The 23,627-nt window shown below is 51.2% G+C and overlaps 1 protein-coding gene across 1 annotated transcript; it reads left to right on the top strand.

Annotated features, from left to right (window-relative positions):
- Window positions 1-1,835: 1,835 nt before the first annotated feature.
- RNF111 (ring finger protein 111) lies at window positions 1,836-21,836 on the top strand. The gene is made up of 14 exons (XM_056865924.1): window positions 1,836-1,859; window positions 6,537-7,441; window positions 8,738-8,864; window positions 9,321-9,484; window positions 10,509-10,706; window positions 11,125-11,453; window positions 12,143-12,392; window positions 12,575-12,938; window positions 14,383-14,508; window positions 15,283-15,409; window positions 17,901-17,993; window positions 19,078-19,173; window positions 20,581-20,684; window positions 21,367-21,836. Exons 2-14 carry the CDS (start codon window positions 6,556-6,558, stop codon window positions 21,482-21,484), a joined length of 2,982 nt encoding a protein of 993 aa, XP_056721902.1. The 5' UTR covers window positions 1,836-1,859; window positions 6,537-6,555; the 3' UTR covers window positions 21,485-21,836.
- Window positions 21,837-23,627: the final 1,791 nt, after the last annotated feature.

The following is a 23,627-nucleotide window of genomic DNA, read 5'->3' on the forward strand; positions in this document are numbered from 1 at the left end:
CTGAAGCCAAGTGGGAGCGGGGCGTGCCCATCCCGCGGCTGCGACCATAGACGTTTTCTAACATGCCTTCCGGTTCCAAAAAGCAATTGGTAAGGGTTCTTTCAGTAGGGGGCAAAAAACAACAACCACCAGGTTCCTCTGCAAGAAATCAATCGAAGGAGGCAAACGCCACGTTTTATTTATTTAAGACCACACGGAAGTGCGAGCGGTACCGTGAAGACGGGCAACATTCATGCCAGCAAAAGCTCTAACTTTATGAGTTCTGACTCACGACGGTTTTAACATTGCAATAAATGTCGCGAAGTCTTTACGGTTCCGCGGTCTGCTATTTGGCGTTGCGGCAGCGGACTAACCCGGCTACCGTTCTGCAATTGCTTAAAAGTTTCGTTAGCGTTCTCCGCATCCTGGGTTTCTGCGTATTTATTTAATCGTTAAAAAACCCTCGATGGCTGGGAATCAATAAAGTAATACAAGCAATCTTACCAATAACGCGGATTGAAAAGAAAAAAACCCTGAGCAATAAAACTTAACATAAGAGACACTTCTTACCAACACTGATCTTCGCATGCTACCCTGAATATTTTGTTGCCGTAATCAGATAGGTTTGCATGCGTTGAGTTATCCCCTTTTTCTACAATCCAGCACATCTAGAATAATAGATTTGGAAGGGACCACCAGGGTCATCTAGTCCAACCCCCTGCACAATGCAGGAAATCCCCTAAACCCCCCCCCCCAGTGATCCCTACTTAATGCCCAGAAGACGGCCAAGATGCCCTCCCTCTCATGAGCTGCGTAGGGTCATAGAATCAGCATTGCTGACAGATGACCATATTTTAAATCATACTTGTAATCCGCCTTGGGTCCCCGTGAGAAAGGTGGACTACAAATGAAAATATCAGTCGCCTTGAGTACCAGACTATAAATGAAAACAACAATGGCCATTTCTGCATGGGGTTTTTTGCCTTGGATTTGGCGCTCTGTAGATGCACATTTTCCCCATCCGAATTCTCAAAACTCTGCACGGGGGGCTGATTTTTGAGAATTTGGGCTGGGGAAAATGTGCATCTAGAGAGCGGCAAATCCAAGGCAAAACCATAAATGGCCATCATATTATTATTTATAGTATAAATAATATGAAAAGAGGAAGACCCAACAAGAGATGGACGGACTCAATAAAGGAAGCCACAGCCTTCAATTTGCAAGATCTGAGCAAGGCTGTCAAAGAGAGGACATTTTGGAGGACTTTCATTCATAGGGTCGCCATGAGTCGGAAGCGACTTGACGGCACTTCACACACACACAATAAGTAATATACAATTATTATACTATATACAATTATTATACAATATATTATTATACTATATACAACCCCTCCCCTCCCCCGAAGGGAGCCGGAAGTGTCGCGCAGAATCTCTGCAGGTCTCTTTGACCACGGTGGGAGGAGGGGGGGGGGAAGGGAGGCGCGAGCTCCAGGAGGAGGAAGCGGGGCTGGGCGGGTGCGCTTTGCGGCCTTGCCGTAAAGCGCGCCGCGAGTGTCGCGCCGCGGCGGAGGGAGAGAGGCCGAGGGAGGGAGCGGCTGGCTGAGGCGAAGGCGGGGGAGGGGGGCTGCGCAGCAAACAAAACCCGGCCGCCTGAGGAGGGGGCTTCGCCGGCCCCTCCGCCCGGGCTACCGAGGGGCGAAGGCGGGCCGGCGGTGAGGGAGGGAAGGAAGGAAGGAAGGGGAAGGACGTCGCCGCCACCACCCAACGCCGAGGAGGGTCCGGCGTCGCTCGGGCTGGGCTAGGCCGCACCGGCCCTCCCCTCCCCCCCACCGGGAGCGAGCGACGGAGGGGACCGGCCGGCCTCCGCCTCGCCTCCAGGTACGCAGTGGGGGCCCCCCTCCGACGCCAGTCTCTGCCCGCAGGAGCTTCCAGTGGGAGGGGAGGGGAGGGAAGGGAAGGGGGGAGGCTGGGCAGCGGCGCGCAGGCGCCATGGCGAGGGAGTCCGGTCCCCCCCCTCCTCCTCCCCGAGGCTGCGATGGTGGGGGGAGGGGGGGCGCGCGTCCCCACCCTGAGACCCCTCACTCCCCCCCCGCCCAACAGAGGACGGATGCCAGGTGGGCCAATGTCGGTGGGGAGAGCCCTCGTGGAGAGAATCGGGGCCCGCGCGGGGGGGGGCCAGCCCCTGGGTCCGCAGCTCCTCTCTGCAAGGGGGTGGCGGGTGGGCCTCCTTTGCAACCTCCTCCTTCCTGGAGCCTTTGGAAGCTGCAGGCCGTGCTGAGGCGAGGGGCAGGCGGGTGGGGCTGCTGCCGGTGATAGAGAGGGGGCTGCTTGCTCGGGAGGAAGTCTCCCCACCCCGCGCTTGCAAGGGAGCAGGCCGGGACCGTAGCTCAGTGGCAGAGCCACTGCTTGGCATGCAGGAGGTCCCAGGTTCAATCCCCAGTGGCATCTCCAGTTAGTGACCAGGCAAGTAGGTGATGGGAAAGATCTCCGCCTGAGACCCTGGAGAGCTGCTGCCGGTCTGAGTAGACAATACTGCTGACTTTGATGGACCCTGGGTCTGATTCAGTAGAAGGCAGCTTCATGTGTTCATATGACCTACAAAAGAATACTGTTTTGGGGAGGAGCTGTGACTCAGTGGCAGAGCCTCTGCTTGGCATGCAGAAGGTCCCAGTTTCAATCCCCGGCATCTCTGGCTAAAGGGACCAGGCAAGTAGGTGATGTGAAAGACCTCTTCCTGAGACCCTGGAGAGCCGCTGCCGGTCTGAGTGAGACAATACTGACCTTGATGGACCAGGGGTCTGATTCAGGATAAGGCAGCTTCATGTGTTCATGCGGGACATTGAAGCAACCCCGGCCAAAGCTGAGCCAAGCAGTGCCACAGCGGCAACGGACATGGGTGAGCCTATGGCATCCCTACCACCACCACGGCCCAGGTTCAAGCTCAATGGAGCCTGCAGCACTGCCCACACCCACTTGGCTTTGTTGGTTCCTCTATGCCAGCAGGGCAGCAGCCCTCAGGAGCTGAAAAGGGCCTTCTTGCCCCTTGCTGTTATCCTGAGCCAGTCTCTGGACATTCATCGCCTAAAGTGGCAAGGTCCACTGAGCTCAGCTGGGACAAATTTGTCCTTTTAAGAATGCATTTAACATCATTCCTTGGCACGCATGCCTGTGTTCAAGTGAAGATCCGGTAGTTCTGAATGTGTCTGTGACCTGTGGGACCAGCACAAGGAAGCATTTCGTGCTAGATCAACCACTCTGCACGACAAAAATGGGTTCAGTTTTGTTGCTGATAGTTGGATCGCTATTTACTTGTTTTATGTATCCTTCCAGTAGCCTGAAGAAGGGCAAGTACTATCATGCAGGTTGTACAGATAAGGATTTTAAGGCCTGTCTTGGTATATATTATTTTTTATTTTAATTACTTTATACTTTGCCCTTCTCCCCAGTGGGGACTTAGAAGCAGTTTCTCTCAGGACACTCCTTGAGAGAACGTCTTCACCTGGGTGGGTTGCCTCCGTCCAGTTCTCATCTCTTCCTGCGGTGGTTAGAGCGATGGACCAGGATGTGGGAGACCCAGGCTGAAATCTCCCGCTCTGCCGTGGAAGCTTGCTGGGTGATCTTATGTCAGCCACGCACTCTCAGGCCAGCCTACCTCACAGGGCTGTTGTGAGGATAAAATGAAGCACAGGAGAAAGTCGTAAGCCATTTTGTTGAGGAAGTCAGGCTAGAAATGAGGTATATAAATAGAATTCTAGCTGTCACATGTTTAAAGTGGACTGGCCCCCTTCCACACACCTATTGCTTCAGTGTTTTTAGATGGAGGGTCGTTGTAATGTTGTAATGTAAGATGGGATGTGACTCGACTTGGTGAGTTTAAGAAATCTGGCTCTCAAAAGAAATCTCAATTGTTGTACTGTTGATATTTGGCTCTTTTGACTAAGGAGTTTGCCGACCCCTGGTATAGGGTAACGGTACCTGCCTGTCGCATTCATTCCTGCAGCAAATTTGGTAGTTAATTTTACATTGAGCTGCAAAATGCCATTTAGTAAGTTTATACCTGATCTGGAACATGGCCCATGGTGTTCCCTGTCTTAATGTGTGAACCACTGGCCGTTTTGGCCCTTGATTAGTTTTCTTGCAAGGCATACAAAATCTCTCTATCCACTGTATTGTGACATTTTCTGTTGCCAAAAAAAGGAAAGATGCTTTAATATATAAGTTCTTCATCTGTGTGTAGGAGGGTAGGAGCTGTTGAGATGGCTATGAATGCAGAAGGATTTGAGGGGTGGATTACATTTTACACGTATGTAATAGAGATGGCAGAACACATCTGTGCATTGAGTGTACTCCTGCAGAGTGACTCTGATGTTTCTCCAGGTTAAGTAAACTTTGCCTGTATTGCAATAGGTCTCTTCTAAAATAAAATCATAGAATCTTTACCCATAGGTAGAGGAACATTTTAATGATGTTTCCAAACTGGATATCTTTTACAGTCTGCTGCCAGTATAGATTTTTTTTCCTCCAGAAGAGAATAATAGGATAAACCTCAGGCTACTCACACAAAGATTCCAAGACTTGTGGAGTATTCTGCTCAAAAGGTTTCACTTTCATTTTTACTGCTTGCCCCTCCCTCCTCACACTGAGCTCCTGGTGGAGATCTGGTCCACTCCAAACAATCTTCTATTCACTGAACGCTTTGAAACTTAGCACTTAAGAGGTAAGGGGTTGATTCTGTGCATGTAGGTTTGCAAAGGAACAATGGGATTAAGGTATTTCTCTCAACTTTGTAAGTTTATAACATTTTTACTGTAAAGAGTCATGTTATCTCTGCAGACACAAATTCACAGTTTTGAGAACTGCAAAACCAAGCATCTGTGATAATATCTTCTAGATGGAAAAATTGCCCAAAATAATCTTACAGAAACTGCTGGAAGAGCATGAAATTGTAAATGGATTTATGGAATTCATTTACAAAAAAATTTGAACATTACATGATGCTACATAATTAAAAACAAATCTTTATTCCATGATGAATAACCTTTGGACTGTATTGTATCCTAAAGAGAAAACAATCTTTAGAGAGATTTATCCTCAAAAAGCATTTTATTTTTTAAAAATCCGAATTACATTTTTTTAAATCCAATTTAAACCCTGCAAAAAAGGTGCAAAATTTGCCACCCAAAGCTGATGAGATAAGCTGAGCGAAGATATAACAATGCTGGGCATTCATATGAGAACACCCCCAAAATACCATCTGTAATTTATTTGTTAATAGCCCTGCCTGTAATAGCATAGACCAGTGATGGCGAACCTTTTAGAGACCGAGTGCCCAAACTTAAACCCAAAACCCACTTATTTATCGCAAAGTGCCAACACGGCAATTTAACCTGAATACTGAGGTTTCCTCCCAGCTCGGCAAGGGGTGTGTGTGTGGGAAGTCCAGGGGGGGGCTTTGAACTGCAGGCAGCGCGGAGCCCTTCAAAGCCAGGCGGCGGGGAGTCCAGGGAAGGGGGGGGCATTGAACGGCTCCGCGCTCCCTTCAAAGCCCCTGCTGCCCCCGCGCGTGCCCAGGGCGAGGGCTCGGCGTGCCGGACTTGGCATGCGTGCCATAGGTTCGCCAACACGGGCATAGACTTACCAGGATCGAGGCTTTATACAGCCAGGGTGTAAATGCAGGTATAAAAGAAGTGAATACATAAATATTAAGCGGGATTGTAAGCCATGGAAGCTTAAGCCCTATTCGCAAGTTACAGTGAACACATGGAGAATCTGTGTATAGTGTACACCAATTTTTCTTTATACATGCATGGAGTAATTCTTATGTTACATCCAATACATGTACAGCTCATGCGCTAGTTTCGAGAGTTGTCCTCAGATCCAAGAATTCTGAGAAAAGGTAAACTGCTGCTTTATCCCCCCCCCTGGCTCTTGTAAGCTGCCTTGAGGGCTTTCTGAGCAGAAAAGCAGCTGATTAGTATTAATGGGGTGCTTCATCTTTAGGCAGCCTCGATCCTTGGGGGTCTTCTCAAGCCCTTGAATATTTTCTTATTGCTTCATTTGGTTTTTCTTGTGCCTCTTTCAGTTGGACTCTGTGCTGGAGGGAAGGATGGGGACAGAATTAGATTTTTTTTTAATGGACTTTCTCTACCAAACATGGTGTTGCTGCCAATCTTTCCACAACAACATTAAAGGGGAAAAGTAAAACAAAGCAGTTTTAGTGGCTTTCGGTGTGGTCAGTGTTCACTATTGTAAGAGTAGTTTATCTGATGTGGTTTGGATTTTGTTGACGTGTGCTGTATTTGTTTTTTGTTTTTGATTGCGGGTTGGATCCTGCACATCTTTTCACTAGTGGTGGCGCTTTCCCTCTAGCACATAGCGTCTTCCAGTGATGCTGAAGGGCTCACCTGTACTCTGGGGCAGGAAGGTTCCTTGTGCCCCAGGAGGATGCTGCCATTAGCCCCCTGACCACGTGAGCTGCGTCGGATGTGCTTGTGTTGAAAAACAGGAGGCAGGCATCTTCCGCAGGTGACACATGCCTTGTTTGTCTCTGCCCAGGCCTTCCCTGCGGTTTCCCATGTCACGATGGACTCCTGAATGTGGCCTCGGCTACACCCTGGAAGCGGATATGAAGAGTGACGTTTCCTCTGGGGCACCAAAGCAGCAGGAGAGTCTGAAGGGGGCCCTCTTGAACCCTCAGCCCATGGAGGCTGCCAAAAGCTTCCCTGAAGAAGTGGAGATGCTCGCCAGCAAGGTTGGGGAGGACTTCTCCCACTTGTGTGGCGACTCTCAGAAGCAAAAGGAGGTGAATGGAGGCCGCCAAGAGCAAGAGACGGTTGTCATGCGGAAGAAGCGCAAGAGCCAGCAGGCTGGCCCTTCGTATGCGCAGAGCTGCGGCGGCAAGGAAAATCCGCGCCTCTTGGGGCTAAGGCAGCGCCTCGATACGCAAAGCGAGGACAACGACTCCTCCTTCAGCGAGTGCGTGTCCTCGCCATCGTCCAGTTTGCATTTTGGGGACTCCGACACGGTGACTTCCGACGAGGACAAGGAGGCGGCCCCCGTCAGGCACACTCGGGCAGCGCTGAGCGCTTCCAGCAGAACTCACGGCCCCCGGCCACAGAAGTGGCCTCGGACAGAAACGGAGCCCGTGTCTGGCTTGCTGATGAAAAGGCCCTGCTTCCACAGCGGCGGTGGCAGCTCTTTGAGGAGGCTCCCCTGCCGGAAGAGGTTTGTGAAAGCAAGCTCTTCTCCACGTACGCAGAACCAAAAAGAGCGGATTTTGATGCAGCGGAAAAAACGGGAGGTCCTAGCGAGGAGGAAGTACGCTTTGCTGCCCAGCTCCAGCAGCTCCAGCGAGAACGACCTGAGCAGCGAATCCTCTTCCAGCTCGTCCACCGAGGGAGAGGAAGAGATCTTTGTATCGACCAGTGAAAACCACCAAAACAGTACTGCTGTTCCCTCAGGTAAGTCTCCCCTTTTGAAGAATGCCTGAATTATCCTGCTCTTGTTTTTTGCAATAGCGTTTACCAAACACCTGTCGAGAGCCCCAGGCTGCAGCCGTTGGGCCAGAGGGGCCTGCTATGAGAAGGTGAGTCAGAGGGGAGGCCAGTGGGTCAAAGTTCTGGGCACCCAGCAGGCTCCTGGCAAGCCAGGCCTACTGCTGCCGTTGCTGGATTTGGCCCGAGGGGCTTCAGTTGCCTGGGGCAGGTGAGTGTGTGTCGAGTGTCATCAAATCGGTGACCTCCAAAACGTCCTATCCTAAACAGCCTTGTTCAAGTCTTGCGAAGTGAAGGCCGCGGCTGCCTTGACTGATTTGGTGCGTCTCATGTTGGCTGATCTGCAGGCTCTGGCGAGGGTGCTGGGGGCCTCCTGAAGGGGCAAGAGCTGAGATTGTGACCCTCTCCAGGTGTAGGAGCTTCGTCACAGCAATTACGCTGGCAGATCCAAAGGAAGGGCTTGAAAGCCTCAAGCTCTGGGACACGGCTGGGAGTCTGAAATGGGTTTTGCTGTCCTGGTTAGTCCTTACTGTGGAGACAGGTGCTAGTGGAAACTGATGGTGTTTCTTTTGGAAACAGAGATTCAGCCCAATCTGTCTACTCCCTCCCGAGGTTGGACCAGAACCAGTGGGTTGAAATTAAACCCAAAGAGTTTCCATCTTGACATTAGGAAGAACTTTCTAACAGTTAGAGCGGTTCCTCAGTGGAACAGGCTTCCTCGGGAGGTGATAAGCGCTCCTTCCCTGGAGGTTTTTATGCAGAGGCCAGGTGGCCATCTATCAGCAATGCTTATTCTATGATTTTAGGAAGATCATGAGAGGGAAGGCACCTTTGGCCATGTTCTGGGCATGGAGTAGGGGTCACTGGGGGTGTACGGGGAAGGTAGTTGTGAATTTCCTGCATTGTGCAGGGGGTTGGACTGGATGACCCTGGTGGTCCCTTCCAACTCTGATTCTGTGAGGGTGGAATTGTTCTGCTTGGTAGTTCTCTGCCATCCCTGAGTCCCCCCCATACTTTCCCTGCCACGACTGTTGAAGGAGAAGTCCCCTTAGGCATCAGCGGTGTGGCTAGGAGACTCCTGAAATTGAATGTGACCACCACTGAAGATTCAGTGTCCCTAATTCTTCTTGCATTTTCTCAAAATGGTTATTGATTACCTCCCTTTCAAGCCATATATATATTTCATACCTTGTGTAATCCAATCCTAACACAGCTCTTTCTTGGCTTTCTGTTCTGTTGTGTTATGCTCCCCCCCTCCCCCAGGGAGTATCGATGAAGATGTTGTGGTGATCGAAGCCTCCTCCACGCCCCAAGTCACTGCTAATGAAGAAATTAATGTTACCTCAACAGACAGCGAAGTAGAGATTGTAACAGTTGGTGAAAGTTACCGGTAAGACTTCCACTGACTCTTCTGGCGGGCTGTGTAATTCTTGTTCTGTGGGAACATGGTCATAGTGGATAGATAGGCACTGAAACGGGCCAAAGCAGGCGTTGTGTATGTGCGGGTGGCACCCCAAAGGAATGCAGAAAAAATTGGGCCCCATTGATTCACAGAAATGGGAGGAGGTACTGCACATGGCTTGACATGCGCCAGTGATCTGGGCGGGGGGGATTTCCCCATTGTTCCCTCCACACACACTCTTTAGCTGGTCTCCAACTTTCTTTGTTCATCTTGTTCACCCTCTGTTTCTACATTGGATCACATAAGTAGCTAGAAAATAACAGTGAAATTCAAGCAAACGGCAATCTGAATTAATGTTCTTTGGGTTACTTGCTGGCAGTCTGGATTGCTGGACTTGCTTGCCGAGGTAAAAAAAAGTTCTTTTCCCTCTGTGTTTTCTGCCAGGTCTCGTTCCTCACTGGGGCATTCGAGGTCCCACTGGGGCCACAGCTCAAACTCCCACGCCCCACGATCACAGGAGCAGCGGAACCGCAACAGAATTTCCACGGTCATACAGCCACTGAGGCAGAACGCAGCAGAGGTGGTGGACCTCACCGTGGATGAGGATGGTAGGTACTAAGGAGGACAAGTCCTTGGGTTGCTCCTGTGATAGATAGATAGTTTATTTGAGGCCCTTGGCCAGATAAACTAAGATACATGGACTAAAATGGTCTTACCGACAAAGATTTACAGTCAGAGTCTGGGTTGCTTCTGTGTCTGCATGCCCTCCCCTGCCAGTGCCCATTGGCAGTGTTCCGAACTTTGGAGGCCCGTTCCCAGCACAAATACCTCAGCTGAACCTGGACCATTTCTGCAGGCAAGGCAGGCTCTCTGCTGTTGAGCGGTTGTCGCTAGACTCAGTGAGCTGTCGGGTACTTGCTGGGATCAGCTGATGAAGGTTTTATCTGCTGAATAAAACTGCCTGCAAATCATGTGACGGCAGAGGCAGCATCTCCCTCCCCTCTCCCACGCCTGCTGAAAAGGTTGGACTTTTCCTTTCGGGTTCCCCTGAAACCCAGGACTTCTTTACCTTTCTGAATGGAGGGCCTCCTTGTAGCTCTCCTGTCAACAGTCAGAGCAGCAGTCCGCTGGCTCTTGATGGTGCTCGGTTGATGATTGTGTCCAGGCCTCTCTAAAAACAGGGTCTTGCACAATGTTGAGTTTGTTTACTTTTGAAGCAGTTTGATTCCACATCCTGTTACATCTCAGTGGAACAAGAGGGCTGTCTTTGTTTAAAAAAGTGGTCTCTTCGGCATGCCTGCACTGGTACAGACTTAGGAACAGGTCTCAAATGTACCTGGAACAGAAAGAAGTGATGGTGTAGGAAATGCTCACCAGTGGTAGCTTGCTCATATGCTGTGTTCTGTTGTATTTACTCCTAGTAATTGTCTGTGCCACTCCCAAAGGTAAAAGCCATAAACTTGAATGCCTTTTGTAACTGGAGACTAAGGAATGGACAGAGGCTAAAGAGTAACCCTGTGCCGTCTCCTGGGTGTTTGCCTGCAATACAGGGTAATTGAAGAAGACAAGTGCTGATTATGACATATGTAGTAGGCGTGTTGCATGGCTAGAAGGTCCTTTTCTTTCCACCAGAGCCCACCCTTGTGCCATCTACGTCCTCCCGAGTGGACGCCCAGGCTGCCGGTTCTGCGTCCAGCGAGGGCTCTGGCAGAGCTGCCACGGAGCAGGCCCCCGAGATCGTTTCGAGCGTCTCCAGCAGCCAGACGGCAGCAGCCCCGGAGCCTTTGGTCACCCTTGCCAACAGCAGTGCCGCCGGGAGTGCCACAGGAGGTACCGCATCAGGGCTGGTTGGAACCAGCTTCAGGCTTCTGCTTGCCCCTGATGGAGAGGACCATGGCTACCCTCATGGGGAGGTCCTGAAGGGCTGCTTTTGCTAGAGGAGCCCTTTCTTCTCGTTTGTGGGTTTGTTTGTTTAAGAGATCGACGAATCCTCTGGAGGGAACAGAGTCTGGGAGCCAGATACCCCAGTTTCCCCATTCCTTGGGCCAGCCTCCAGCTCTGTGTTTGCCTGGGCGGGTTCCAGAGGCATGGAGGGAGCACCTGCTTCTTTGGCCCTCAGCGCGTCTCAGTTCTAATGAGCCAGGGTTTCTGATTCAGCCCTGTGCCAGTGCGGAGCTTCTCAGCTGGCCCTGTGAGAGCTTTGGTGTCGGCTGTGCTCAGGCATGTTTCTTTTCTCCCCCCGTTTCAGATGATGCGAGAGGAAACCCCTCCAGCTCCGCCCTGGACCCTGGCCCCCCGGCCCTGCCGCGGCTGCCCTCGTGCTGCCCCCAGCACTCCCCCTGCAGCGGGGGGTCTTCGCAGAGCCACCCGGGCCTGGGCCACCCACCGGCCAGCTGTTTCCAGCAGCACGGGCACCACTTCCAGCACCACCACCACCACCACCACCACAGCAGCCCTCACGCCAGCGTCCCCCTCTCGCCGCCCTTCAGCGAGTCCAGCTGCCCTGCGGAGCGGCCTCCCCCGGTGCCAGCACCCGGCGGGCCCGGCGGCAGTTCTGGCTCTGCTTACCACGACCAGGCAGGTGGAGTTCATGTGTCCTGGTGCCGTAAGCGGGAAGTGCCGTGCCCCCCCCCCCCCCGTCCTCTCTGTCTGGGCTTGTCCTTTCTGGTGTTGTGTAGCGGCTGAGAGAGAGAGCTGCATGCAGAAATGTCCCAGGTTCAGATCTCACCCCCAGCTTTAGGTAAGGTACTACTCGAGCTACAGAGATGATAATAGCAGCCTGCCTTAGAGGGGGGTGCTGGAAAGGTTGCTTGAGTACGGGCGTGTGCATCCAGCCACGCAGTTCTTCTGGCAGAAGTTCCATTTGTGAGAGGTGGGGAGTGGCAATTTCTCCCGGTTTCCCCTCTTCCTCTCCAGACCCCCACTTTGTCCCTTCTGCTATTCCTTGAGGGTCCATGAATTCTCTGGAGCAAACTGGGGGAGGGGGGGCTCATTGGGCTGTAGCAGTACAGGGAAGTGCTGAACTTAGTGGATTGTTAGAGTTATGTACGCTTGAACATGTGAAGCCGCCTTCTACTGAATCAGGCGCAAGGTCGCTCTTGGCCGCTGGGACCTGCAGTGGCTCTCTAGGCAGAGGTCATTCACACCACCTTCTGCCTGCTCCTTTTGCTGGGGAGATACTGGGGGTTGAACCTGGGGCCTCCTGCATGCCAGGCAGGTGCCCCTCTTTATCGCGATTCACTCTTGTCTTTTTGCCCTCCCCTCAGCAGGCGCTCCCCGTCGACCTGAGCAGCAACGGCATCCGGAGTCACGGGGGCGGCTCTTTCCAGGGCGCTTCTGCCTTCGACCCCTGCTGCCCGGGGTCTTCCTCCCGGACGTCCATCTACAGCCACCAGGCTGGCGCCGCTCCCGGCCACCCCATCGCCCTCGACGGATATGGCGCAAACATGGTTGCCCCGCCGCAGCCCCCACCCCAGGCTTCGCTGTCGTCCTGCCGGCACTACATGCATTCGCCTTGTGAGTCCAGCTGCTGTCTGTTCCCCGGAGATCCCCAGGCCTGCCCATCCCCAGCCCAGCCGTCCCTGACCCTGAGAAGTGGCCAGGATGCTGGCTTGGGGGAAGAGAGTTCCAGGTGATGGTTGCTGAACCGACGACGGCGTTGACCACATTCTCTGCCTTCTCTTCCCTTCTCTTTTCAGATGCTTCTTTGACACGGCCACTTCAACATCAGGCTACTGCCTGCCCCCATTCCCACGGGAACCCCCCTCCGCCTCCCGCTGCTCCGCCTCAGCCGCAGCCCGCACCCCAAGTCGACTACGTGATCCCGCACCCCGTGCATCCCTTCCACCCATCCATCTCCTCCTCGCATGCCTCTGCTCACCCCGTGCCCCCTCCACATCCCTTGGCCGGTGCTGCTGCCCCAATCCCGCAGCACCTCCCGGCGGCACCCCAGCCTCTGCCCCACCACATCCCTACTGCTGCGCCCTCGGCACAGAGGCTGCACCCTCATGAGGTGATCCAGAGGATGGAGGTCCAGAGGCGCCGAATGATGCAGCACCCCACGTACGTCTGGCAGCACAGGCAAGCAGCCGGCTGGCCAAAGGGTGGGGGTGGCTTGGGCAGTGGGGTGGGGGGAGAGCTTGGCCTGAACCAGGGCTGCCTGCCCTTCGAGTCTGGCAGCAAAGAGGCGTGCAGGTGGCTGTCCCAAGGGCCAGTGTGTCCTCCATCACTTGTTGCAATGAGGACGCTCAGCCCCTGCGCTTTAAAGGAATCTCAAGAGGCTTTGTTGGGGGAAAGTGGAGCTTGCCTTTGACACGTGAGGGCGTCTGGCAGGAGCGCAGCTGAATGGGCGTACTTCCCTGGCATGGTGCTAACTTCAGAAGAGGGGCTGGCCGGAGGCAGCCAGGAATGGCTTGGACCCTCGGTGCCCCTGCTGTTGGCGTTCTGGGGTAGCTGGCCAGCCATGGTCTGAAGGAGGATGCAAGACTGCCAGTCATCGAGGCTCCTCTCACCTTCTTAAGGTTAAGACTGGCAGGGCCAGAGAGGAGTGTGGTCCACCGTCTCCTCTGCTCCTTCTGGTCTCTTTTCTTGAATGGTATCTGTGGGGGTTGGCCGTTAGTTGAGTCATTTTGGATAGCTGCAGTACATTGTCTGGCCAGTACGTGGGCCTGGTGTAGCGCTAGCCACAATATTGTTGAAGGTCTGGAGCCTCCATCAATGACTTTGTGTCCTGGCGTTAAGGGCCAGATCAAGTGCATCGCCAGAGTGATCTCTGCTTAGAAACAAGCTGTTTCTTTCTGGAGAAGAAAGCTTTGACTCCCAAAAGCTTACACCCTGAAAATCTTAGAATCATAGAGTTGGAAGGGGCCACCAGGGTCATCTAGTCCGACCCCCTGCACAATGCAGGAAATTCACAACTACCTCCCCCAGACACCCCCAGTGACCCCTGCTCCATACCCAAAAGATGGCCAAGATGCCCTCCCTCTCATGAGCTGCCCAAGGTCATAGAATCAGCATTGCTGACAGATGGCCATCCAGCTTCTGCTTAAAAACCTCCAAAGAATGCGCCCTTACCACCTCTCGAGGAAGCCTGTTCCACTGAGGAACCACTCTGACTGTTAGAAAATTCTTCCTGATGTTGGTCTCTAATATGCCGCTGGACTCCAGTCTATCTCTCGCGCTGTTTCTCTGTACTTCAGCCTTGACGAGATTCTGCTTCATGCAGTCCATACCTTCTTACCTTTGCCAACAAGCTTCTCTTTTGTGTTCCCAAGCTGTGTTTCTCCCCCCCCCCCCCCATTCCTTAGATGTGGATTGAGGCGTGGTGGCAGTGGTGGGACAGCCAGCCCTGGAATTGGGGGGGGGGGGGCGAGCGGGCTGAATAGCTCAGCGCCCGTGAGCTCCCAAAGCACCACCCAAAGTAGCCCGTGGGGGGGAGAGCGTCTGGGAGAGGGAGCGCTCGTGGTGGCGGTCGCATTGCAGTGGTGTGGCGTTGTTCCCTTCCTAGGCGAGCTCACGAGCGGCCTCCGCCACACCCTCACCGGATGCATCCCAACTACGGCCACGGGCATCACATTCACGTGCCCCAGACGATGTCTTCCCACCCTCGGCAAGCTCCGGAGAGATCTGCCTGGTTAGTAAAACTCATCTGTTTGTTTGGCGCCCTGTTCCTGTCTGGGGTTTGTCAAGAGGCTTTTGAGCCACCACACCTTCAGAACAGTGTCCTTTGGATTACTGTCTGCTGCGTAACTTACTCTAGAGGAGTTGTCTTTGCAAACGTAGTGGCATTTAGAGAATCTCCATAGCTTACCCTTTTATAAAAACAAAAACGTATTTGCCTATCTGTCCTGCCTTTCCCCTAGCCATCTTCTGTGGTGGTGTTTTCTTGCTTGATTCTTACAACAGCCCTGTGGGGTAGGTCAAGCTGAATATGTCTGGCCTAACCTGGGCAATTTTGGGGTTAAAAGGGTAAAGGTTTCAAGTAAAGACCAGCCTTGACGAGAAGCTTCAGGGCAGGTTCCCAGCAGCGTGCACTAGGAATGCCGTGGATGGGGTGCCACCTCCAATCTTTAGACGGTGGAAGGTTCTCGCCAGAGAGCTTCCCATAGCGATCTCAGGGCATGCACAGGAGGTAATCCCGCAAATGGGCCAGACCTCGGCTGCGTTGAACTAAAGGGAGAAAGCCCGTGCTTCAGAGTGGAGGCTGGAAACAAAAGAGCAGCCAGTGTAGTCTGTGCATGTATACAGTAAAAATACCACTATGTGTAGTTTGTACCGCAGCACGAGTTAGAGCTCTCGCCTCTGTGAGAGAACTTCATTTCCTGAAAGGTGAGTGAGACGCCGACTTCCCGGCTGAGGTGGCGAGAACGGGGCGAACTCAACGGGGAACTTTCTGCTCCCTCGACAGGGAACTGGGGATCGAAGCTGGCGTGACGGCAGCCACCTACCCACCTGGACCCCTCCACCCTCACTTGGCTCACTACCATGCGCCACCCCGACTCCACCACCTGCAGATCGGTGCTCTTCCGCTAATGGTAAGGAGCGCGGTGGTGGGAGCCTCACTGACTCTTCATGGCTTCACTGAAGCCCCTTTGGGGAGGAGTGGGGACGGGAGGGAGGGCCTGCCAGTCATATCTAGGCTTTGTTGCTTTCCGACTTCGATAATGTAAGAAATTATTGCAGACAGGATTTGAACATTCTAGCGAAAGCTGGAAGAGACTTTGATTGGGCACAGGACAGTCGCATTTCTGACTGGGGGAAATTGGGAGAGGCCCGAATCAAATTCCCCAGTAGTACATTGACCCTCTGCATCTGATTTCTGCTTAGCTCAAGAACCAGTTCCAGGGGGCCGCGTTGTAGCGCTTGTGGGTTGGAAGGGCAAGGCCTTTGCTGCTTTTGTGGTGGTTCTGTTTCAGATGTTGGAAGTGGCTTTGGCCCTCCAAGGGAACGAGGGGCCCGTATTTTGCAGAGGCAAAGGGTACATCAGCTGGCAGTGAAGAGCAGGACAAGACTGAAGAGGGAAAAAACCGCTCCATCCATGCTGTGTGTGTGTGTGTGTGTGTAGCTTTGTGTGCAATTTGGCTAAAGCTAAGCATAAACTCAGGCTTTGGGGAACTTTAGTGTGCATTTTTAGGAGCAATTTCTTGCCATAGTAGGTGCCTGTTTGAAAATCGGAAGGCTTACGCGGAAGGGAAGAAGCAGTTGCTGACCTCCTCTAGCAGATTCTTGTTGATCTTTTTTTGTAGCAGAAGAGCCATTTGTAATGATGGTGGCTTCAAGCAGGGGCTTTGTAGAAAATCCTCACTACAGAACTTTCTCTTTTACAGTCCTGTCTCACGAGAAGATGAAGGTTTTGCTTCAGAGGGAAAACAAAATAACTTTTGTTGAGATGCTGTCCATAGCAGGCTGCTTTTGCAGAAAGGGGGTTCAGAACGTTTGCCCCCAGCTACATAGAGGAAAATGGCTCTGTCAGTCATCAGCTCCAGGAAACTCTGTGCCCCTCCAGTTGGGTCTAGCTGCTGGGTTGGCTGCGTGGGGGCCAGGATGAGGCCCAAACCTGCAGAAAGTGCTTAATATCGTCACATCTTTGATGGGGGGCTTGCCTGCTTGGTGGCCAGGTTTTGAGCGAGAGCTATGAGACGCGTTGCAGACTCCAAGAGACTGTGTGGCTTTGTGAAACCTGGTCCCCATTGCCACAACGGCCCTGGCCTTAGCAGGAATGCTGGTAGAGATTCCTCCGGGGGGGCTCTTCATAGTTGCTGCTTAACTCCACAATCAGTTCTGTGCCATTGATGGGCAGAAATCCTTGCTTGTGATGGCACTGGTAGGTGATTGAGGAGATGGCTTGAACGTAAAGGGGATTTAAATGTGCAGAATAAGGAATTCTTCACCATACTGAGCTGCTTGGAGAAAATCTGCTGCGTTACCTGAACTTCTTCAACCATTTATTGGTTTGGGGGCATCTGCAATACAGGAATGTCTGTCTGCTTCTCTGTTAGAGAGACCGTTTTAGTTGGTAGTTTCAGTTGCGTTCTTGACCTTCAAGTTCTAGTCCAGGAGCTTGTTGATAGGGTGCTGATAATGTTGCCAAGCGTTAGGCCTGTGGCCCAAGTAGTGGTGTCTGCACTCTCCTAACTCAGTTTAAAGAAAATGATGTCACTTTCGTTATTCGCCATATTCCAGAATTTGTTACGTTTCACTCCCCCCACCCCCAAAAGCCTAGAATTTCTCCTGAGTGTTTTCTGGATGTGTGTTGATGTGTTTAGATTCTGTATGGTGGAAGGTACAGTGAGAGCCTCAGTCGAGTTGTAGTTTACCATTGGTGTGGTATCCGTTTGGGAGCAAGTCCCTGTCAGTGATTTCTGCATTTGAATTGTGACTTGCCAGAGGAAGGTTCCTTGCCATTCACCATGGAAGACATTACCATGACATATTCTATCCCTGAGTAGTGTTAGGCTTCGTCTTTTTTGCTGTCAGGTTGCAACCAAATTATGGTGACCACAGGGTTTTCAAAGCAAGAGACGTTCAGAGGTGGTTTGCCATTGCCTGCCTCCATGTCATGACCCCCGTATTCCCATCCAGGTACCAACCAGGGCTGACCCTGCTTAGCTTCTAAGATCTGACGAGATTGGGCTCGCCTGGGCTGATCAAGCCAGGGCGTTGGACTTGATATATAAGATGTAAATACATTTGAGCTGGCCAAAAACCTGCCAATGTTTTCAGAACGCTTTCACAATTAAACCTTGATTTGGGTGGCAACGGGCCTTTCCCCCATTTTCATCTTCTGAATTGAGGTTGCCCAGAATCTTGCTCCTTCTTCAAAGGGGTGTGTTTTGGGTTTTGGGTCAGGGGCTGTCGCAGCAAGGGACGTTAGAGAGGGAATGGAAGGCCCACCCCCCTCTGCCAGGGTTCTGCCTTACGGCGGTCAGGGTCAAAGCCCCGGGGTTCTGTCTTTTGCAACGGGAACAGTCAGTTACCCAGAACTGTTCTGCAATTAGATTTAACTCAATTCTGCTATTTGAATAGGTTCCTGACATGGCGGGCTACCCTCACATCCGTTACATTTCATCGGGATTGGATGGAACTTCATTCAGAGGCCCTTTCAGGGGCAATTTTGAGGTTTGTAATAGAATAAACCGAGCTAAGTAGCAGAAATTTTGAACGAGGGGGAGGGGTTTTGCGGCGGAACAAAAACATGAAAGAAACAAACCAGTCTTTTAAATTGATTTCTGGCCTGTGTTGTGCCGTGGAAATGGACAGGGGTAGGTGCTTTAAATGAAAGCCCCGAAAGGAAGCCTTTCCTGGATAATGCAGGAGTCGGTGGCCATTCATAGGCTTCAGATCTGCAAGCAGTCTTAGGCGGCCAGCCTGCCCTGCTCTTAGTGGAGAGAGCTCGGTGGAAGGGGGCGGGGTGCTGCTCCCGTGTTGAGATCCAGAAGTGAATCCACTGGGCCGCTTTGGCAGCTGTTGCTTGTGATGCGAAGGAGGGAAATTCAGGTTATCGGATGCAGAGAGTGAATGAACTCTTAATATGCCAAGTATTAACATGCAAACCCAGAGGGATCCTTAAAGTGAAACCCTCTCCCTTAAGTGGGAGAGATAGGCCTTTCAGTTCTCATCAACTCATGTTGAGACTGAAGGAACCGGTCGCCCCATTTCTGCCCTGAGCCGTCGGTGTCCTGCAGTAGCACCAGAAAGTCCTGCCTTTTTCTGGGCATTTTGTATTCGTATTATCTTGATAAAACTTGCCACAAACTACCGCATGGCGTATTTCTCTGGCCATGCAACCAATCTGCAACAGCCAGGTATAATTAGAAACCCATGGAGACCCGAGCAGGAAGGGTTTCATCCAGACGGCTCACGGAAGTTGGGATTGGGATTCCAAGAGTTCCAGAGGCCTCCTGGGCAGGCACTCAAGCTGCCCCATGCCAAGCTTGTCTATGACATCACAAGCCTCTCTGTGACATCAGAGCAAGTAAGCCAGCGGCAGCCAGAGGGGGATATGCACTTATGGGGATAAGCTAAGCAGATCTGCCTTCCGGCAAGGCAGAGAGAGAGAGATCAATATCCCTTTGCACTCATGGAATCAATTGTGTGTGCCTTAAGTAGAAGAGAGGGTTGCTTTGCTGTTTTTCGAGTGAATTGGTAAGACGAAATGAGAGCGTAAGTTGTATTAAGTTCTGCTGGTTCTCCTTGATTCCAGGAACTGATTCACCTGGAAGAGCGATTGGGAAATGTGAATCGTGGGGCTTCCCAAGGAACAATCGAAAGGTGCACGTACCCACACAAATACAAAAAGGTGAGTTTCCCCCCAGTTGTGAATATTGTGTATGACCTTTGGGCGGGTTACATATTTTTGGGTCAGGGCTGGTTACATATTAAACCCTGCTTTTAACGCTCAGGCCAGCAGGCGTTAATTGTTCAGTTCCAAACATTGTTTTTTTGTCTGTACATACTTATAAAAAAAGAATATACTTATAAAAAAACAAAAAAAAATTCCTTGTGCATGGAAAGTGGTGAATGTTGTTAGATGTTTTAGTTGGCAGATCGGTACAGCTTATCCAGGACCTTCTTAGAATGCAAACCCAGAGGGATCCTTAAAGTGAAATCCTCACCCAAATCTACAGTTTTGGAGTAGAGCTGGAGCCAACTTGGTAAAGGTGTGAGGATGTTACCCAACTCCCTGCACAAGCTTTGTGATCGGCAGCCTCCAACAACACGTCTGTTTTTTCGGGCTGGTCGTTATGCGTTGGGGATTGAATGCCCCACCAGATTCCCTGAGCGCACACAAGCCAAAATATGCCGGAGGATCTTACCTTTGCCTGGCAGGCTTGCTTTGTGGAGCTCACATCTGTTCAGAGACCCCGTCACAGAAGGTTGCTGGTCACATCGTTCGCAGAAGTGGGCAGCTGTGACAATCTCATCCTCTCAAAAAGCCAGCGTGGTGTAGAGGTTAAGACCGGTGTTTTGGAGTGGGGGACTCTGATCCGGAGAACCGGGTTTGATTCCCCACTCCTCTACATAAGTGGCGGAAGGTAATCTGGTGAACTGGATTTCTTTCCCCACTCCCACACATGAAGGCAAATGGGTGACCTTGGGCTTAGTCACAGCTCTCTTAGAGTTCTCTCAGCCCCACCTACCTCACAGGGTGTCTGTTGTGTGGAGGGGAAGGGAAGGTGATTGTAAGCCAGTTTGCTTCTCCCTTAAGTGGGAGAGAAAGTCGGCATATAAAAACCAACTCTTCTTCTTCTTCGATGGTGGGAGGGAGGGGCTGGATCCTGCTCTGTTTCACTTGGATGCAGCACCCAATATGGTCTCAGGGTGTGTTTCCTGCTGCTTCAGTCCACTCTCTGGAGCATGGTGTCATTTTCTCCCCCCCAGCATGGGACCAGCCTTGCCTTTAGGGTGATGCCTCGGCCCTCCCTCCGTCTGCTTAGGGGTTCTGCAAGGGTCTGTGCTGTTGGAATTAAATTGGGTGTGGGGGACTATTGTTGTGGGGAGGCTGGGGATGGAGGAGTTAGCACCTGGGTAGCCTAGTAGTTTCATTGTATTGAAGCTTACAGATCCAAATGTGTGTTCTCTTGAAAATGCCAATGCTGTCGTTGTAATAGTACAAAGTGCTAATGATTGTGCATCAACATCTCTCATTCAGTTTGCCAATAATGTCATCTCTGCTAACAAGGTAACAACTGATTGGTTCTCACAGAGGAAACTGCACTGCAAACAAGATGGGGAGGAAGGAACCGAGGAGGACACAGAGGAAAAGTGCACCATTTGCTTATCTATTTTAGAGGAGGGCGAAGATGTCAGGTAACTTAACAGCCAGCCCCTTGTTAAAGTGCAGGGCAGCTGATGCTGGGCTGGACACTTGGCTCCTCTGAAGGGGGGGGGGAAAATGACCAGATAGGGTTGGAAATTTGGGCAGGTGCGGCTGCAGACGGCTGCCATTGTGGTGCACGCTCATTGGCCGCATTGGAGGGGAGGAAGCAGACCAGACTCCCTGCCCCAAGGGCCTTCCAGTCTAGAATGTCCCCAGGGGATCTGCCGGATGCTCATGTTGGTATCCTTAGCATTTCAATTTAATAAACAGCTTCTAGTCCTCAAGGTTGCAGGGAGAAGCTTGCAAGATGTAAGGAGGGGAGGGTCAGAAGCGAGAGGGATGTCTGGGGAGAACGAAGGCCTCCATGTGGGTGGGGTTCCTATCAATCCACTCTCCCTCATAATCCTGCCCCACACTGGGCCATCCTGTTTGTCAGATTCGTAGTCCTCGATAATCCTCTACCTGAAAGTGGAATAAATTCAGAGGTGCCTAAATGTAATTTGCACCATTATCTGAGTACAGGATTTGGTTGCTAGTTGCTGGCTCATTGTCCGGGGTGGGGGGTGGGTGATGTGAGAGACGGAACGTTTCCTGACTCCGCCCATCCGTTTACGAACAGCCCTGGGTGCCCAAGAGTCGCTGACCCCTCTTTTCCCCTTTTCTCCTTCACAGACGCCTGCCTTGTATGCATCTTTTCCACCAAGTGTGTGTCGACCAGTGGTTGATTACAAACAAGAAGTGCCCCATTTGCAGAGTGGACATTGAGGCTCAGCTGCCCAGCGAGAGTTGACCCCCTTTCCCCCCCCTCCCCCAGCCCTCTCACGCTCCTCTTTCACGCTCATTCTTCCTGGTACTGCAGTCAACCAAAGATGGCATGACTTAACCTGTGCAGGTGTTGGAAGCATTGGAACCTGCTAGAGTGCTATGTGTCTGCTCTATGGTATACCTAATGCTAAACCTACAGTTCCGTGTATTTATAAAGCTTTTTTTTTTTTTAGAATTTCCCCAACTCCTAACCATGTTCCCCTGTATTTTTGCATGTTTCCTCGTATTGCATTTCTTTGCACATGTTATGGGCTTAAGTCACCCTCCCAAACTTGCAGGCAAGATTTATCTGCTTTAGAAAGTAGAATTGTGTGGTTTTTTTTTTTACATAGAATTGAGCTTTTCAGAACATGAGTTCGCTCATTACTAACATCAGAGACCTTAATTTAATCATGTATTTTAGTTTCAAATGTGTAAAGATCAAGATAATATTGTGTTTTTAAGACATTCCTTAATTAGGGAAAAAAAGGCTGCTGTACTCTTACGTTGGGCAAAAACGCCGAGCGCTTCTCTTGCGTAAGCGTCCCTTAAAATGAACTGGAGCTATGCGAGCGCACCACAGTGCTGATTTGTTCCAAGGTACCCCATCTGCAGTCACTAGGGTTGCCAGCGGTTCCTCCTTGGTTCCTGGAGCATCCCTTTCTGATCCATGTGTTCATGTTGCGAAGCCTTCAGCACAATGCAGATTTATTTGAATGTGTCAATATTAAAACATTTAGACTGCTGTCAGATTGTATGTACCATTTTCTTACGTCTAGCCATTGGGGTGGGGGGGAATCGTCCCTCTAATGTAATATTTTGCTGCTGTGAAACAGCTTTCATGAACTCTAAATATTTGATTTCGACTAGCTGGGTTGTAGATATATGCAGATTGAATAAATAAGTTTGTAGGAAAACGGGGAAAGGCATTTTTTTTGTTTTGTTTTTTGGCTCCTCAGTCTTATGCTAAAAGTTCATCTAAAGGTCTGCACAAAATGGTTTTGTAAAAAAAGAAAAAAAATGACAAACATCAAATCATGACTTAGAATTGCATTTCTTATAGCAGATTTCCACGACTTCATAGAACTTTCAAGGTCCCTCGCTCAGTCCTGGGCCTTTTTTTTTTTTAATTTTACGGTTAATAAAGTTAGCTGAATCCACCCGTTTCTCGTGTTGTTTCTTGCGCAACTGGCAAGCCCTTTCCTGGCCTTGTCAAGACCGAGCGGTTGGGCCCCCAGGGTGCTCTTGCACAGTTCCCCTTTGCCAGATCATGAGAGGGAGGGCACCTCGGCCACCTTCTAGCCATGGGGTAGGGGTCACTGGGTGTGTGTGGGGGGGGGGAGGTAGTTGTGAATTTCTTGCATTGTGCAGGGGGGGTTGGACAAGATGACCCTGGTGGTCCCTTCCCACTCCATGATTTCCGCCAGAAAGCGGCTGGTGATTTTTGTTTTTTTGTTTTTTTGCAATTGTACCTCCTGTGAATTGTCAGGCAACGCTCGGTTGGCGTTGTCTCCACCAAAATGTCTCAGGACGCCTCCGTCCCTTTTGGCTTGACAGAGGATTTTTTTAATCACCTGGTCTCACGAGTCAGCTACTTTATTTACATTAGGGCTAGAGTTTTTAACCTTCAAATACCCAGAATCTTTTACAGAATGTATTGTGTAGTTTCTCTATGTATTGCCTGTCCCCTCACCAAATAGTCTCCATAGAATCGTAGAGTTGAAAGGGACCACCAGGGTCATGTCTATCCTGCACAATGCAGGATATTTCTGCCATGACGGGGAAGTGGTCAAGCCTTTCTTCCCCTTATGCCATTTGTTCTATAAATTGGCTGACTGCTGAATACTTAGGGTTGCCAACCTCCAGGTTCTAGCTGAAGATCTGCTATTACAATTGCTCTCCAGCTGATAGAGATCAGTTCACCTGGAGAAAATGGCTTTGGCAATTGGACTCTGGCATTGAAGTCCCTCCCCACTCCCTGCTGCCGGTCTGAGTAGATAATACTGACTTTGATGGACCAAGGATGGGGGGGGGGGGTCTGATTCAGTATAAGGCAGCTTCATGGGTTCCTGTGCCAGTTGCTAGGGGGGCAAGCAGTAAGACAAATGTTGTTGGTTGCCGCCTGGCTC

The sequence above is a fragment of the Euleptes europaea genome, chromosome 20, assembly GCF_029931775.1.
Source record: "Euleptes europaea isolate rEulEur1 chromosome 20, rEulEur1.hap1, whole genome shotgun sequence".
NCBI classification, from domain to species: domain Eukaryota; kingdom Metazoa; phylum Chordata; class Lepidosauria; order Squamata; family Sphaerodactylidae; genus Euleptes; species Euleptes europaea.

Bases quoted from the DNA above. Each gene is read 5' to 3' on its own strand.
- RNF111 (XM_056865924.1), top strand. From the start codon at position 6,556: ATGTCACGATGGACTCCTGAATGTGGCCTCGGCTACACCCTGGAAGCG. The intron at 9,485-10,508 runs GTAGGTACTAAG...TCTTTCCACCAG, and splicing joins CCTCACCGTGGATGAGGATG to AGCCCACCCTTGTGCCATCT. The intron at 11,454-12,142 runs GCAGGTGGAGTT...CCCTCCCCTCAG, and splicing joins GCTCTGCTTACCACGACCAG to CAGGCGCTCCCCGTCGACCT.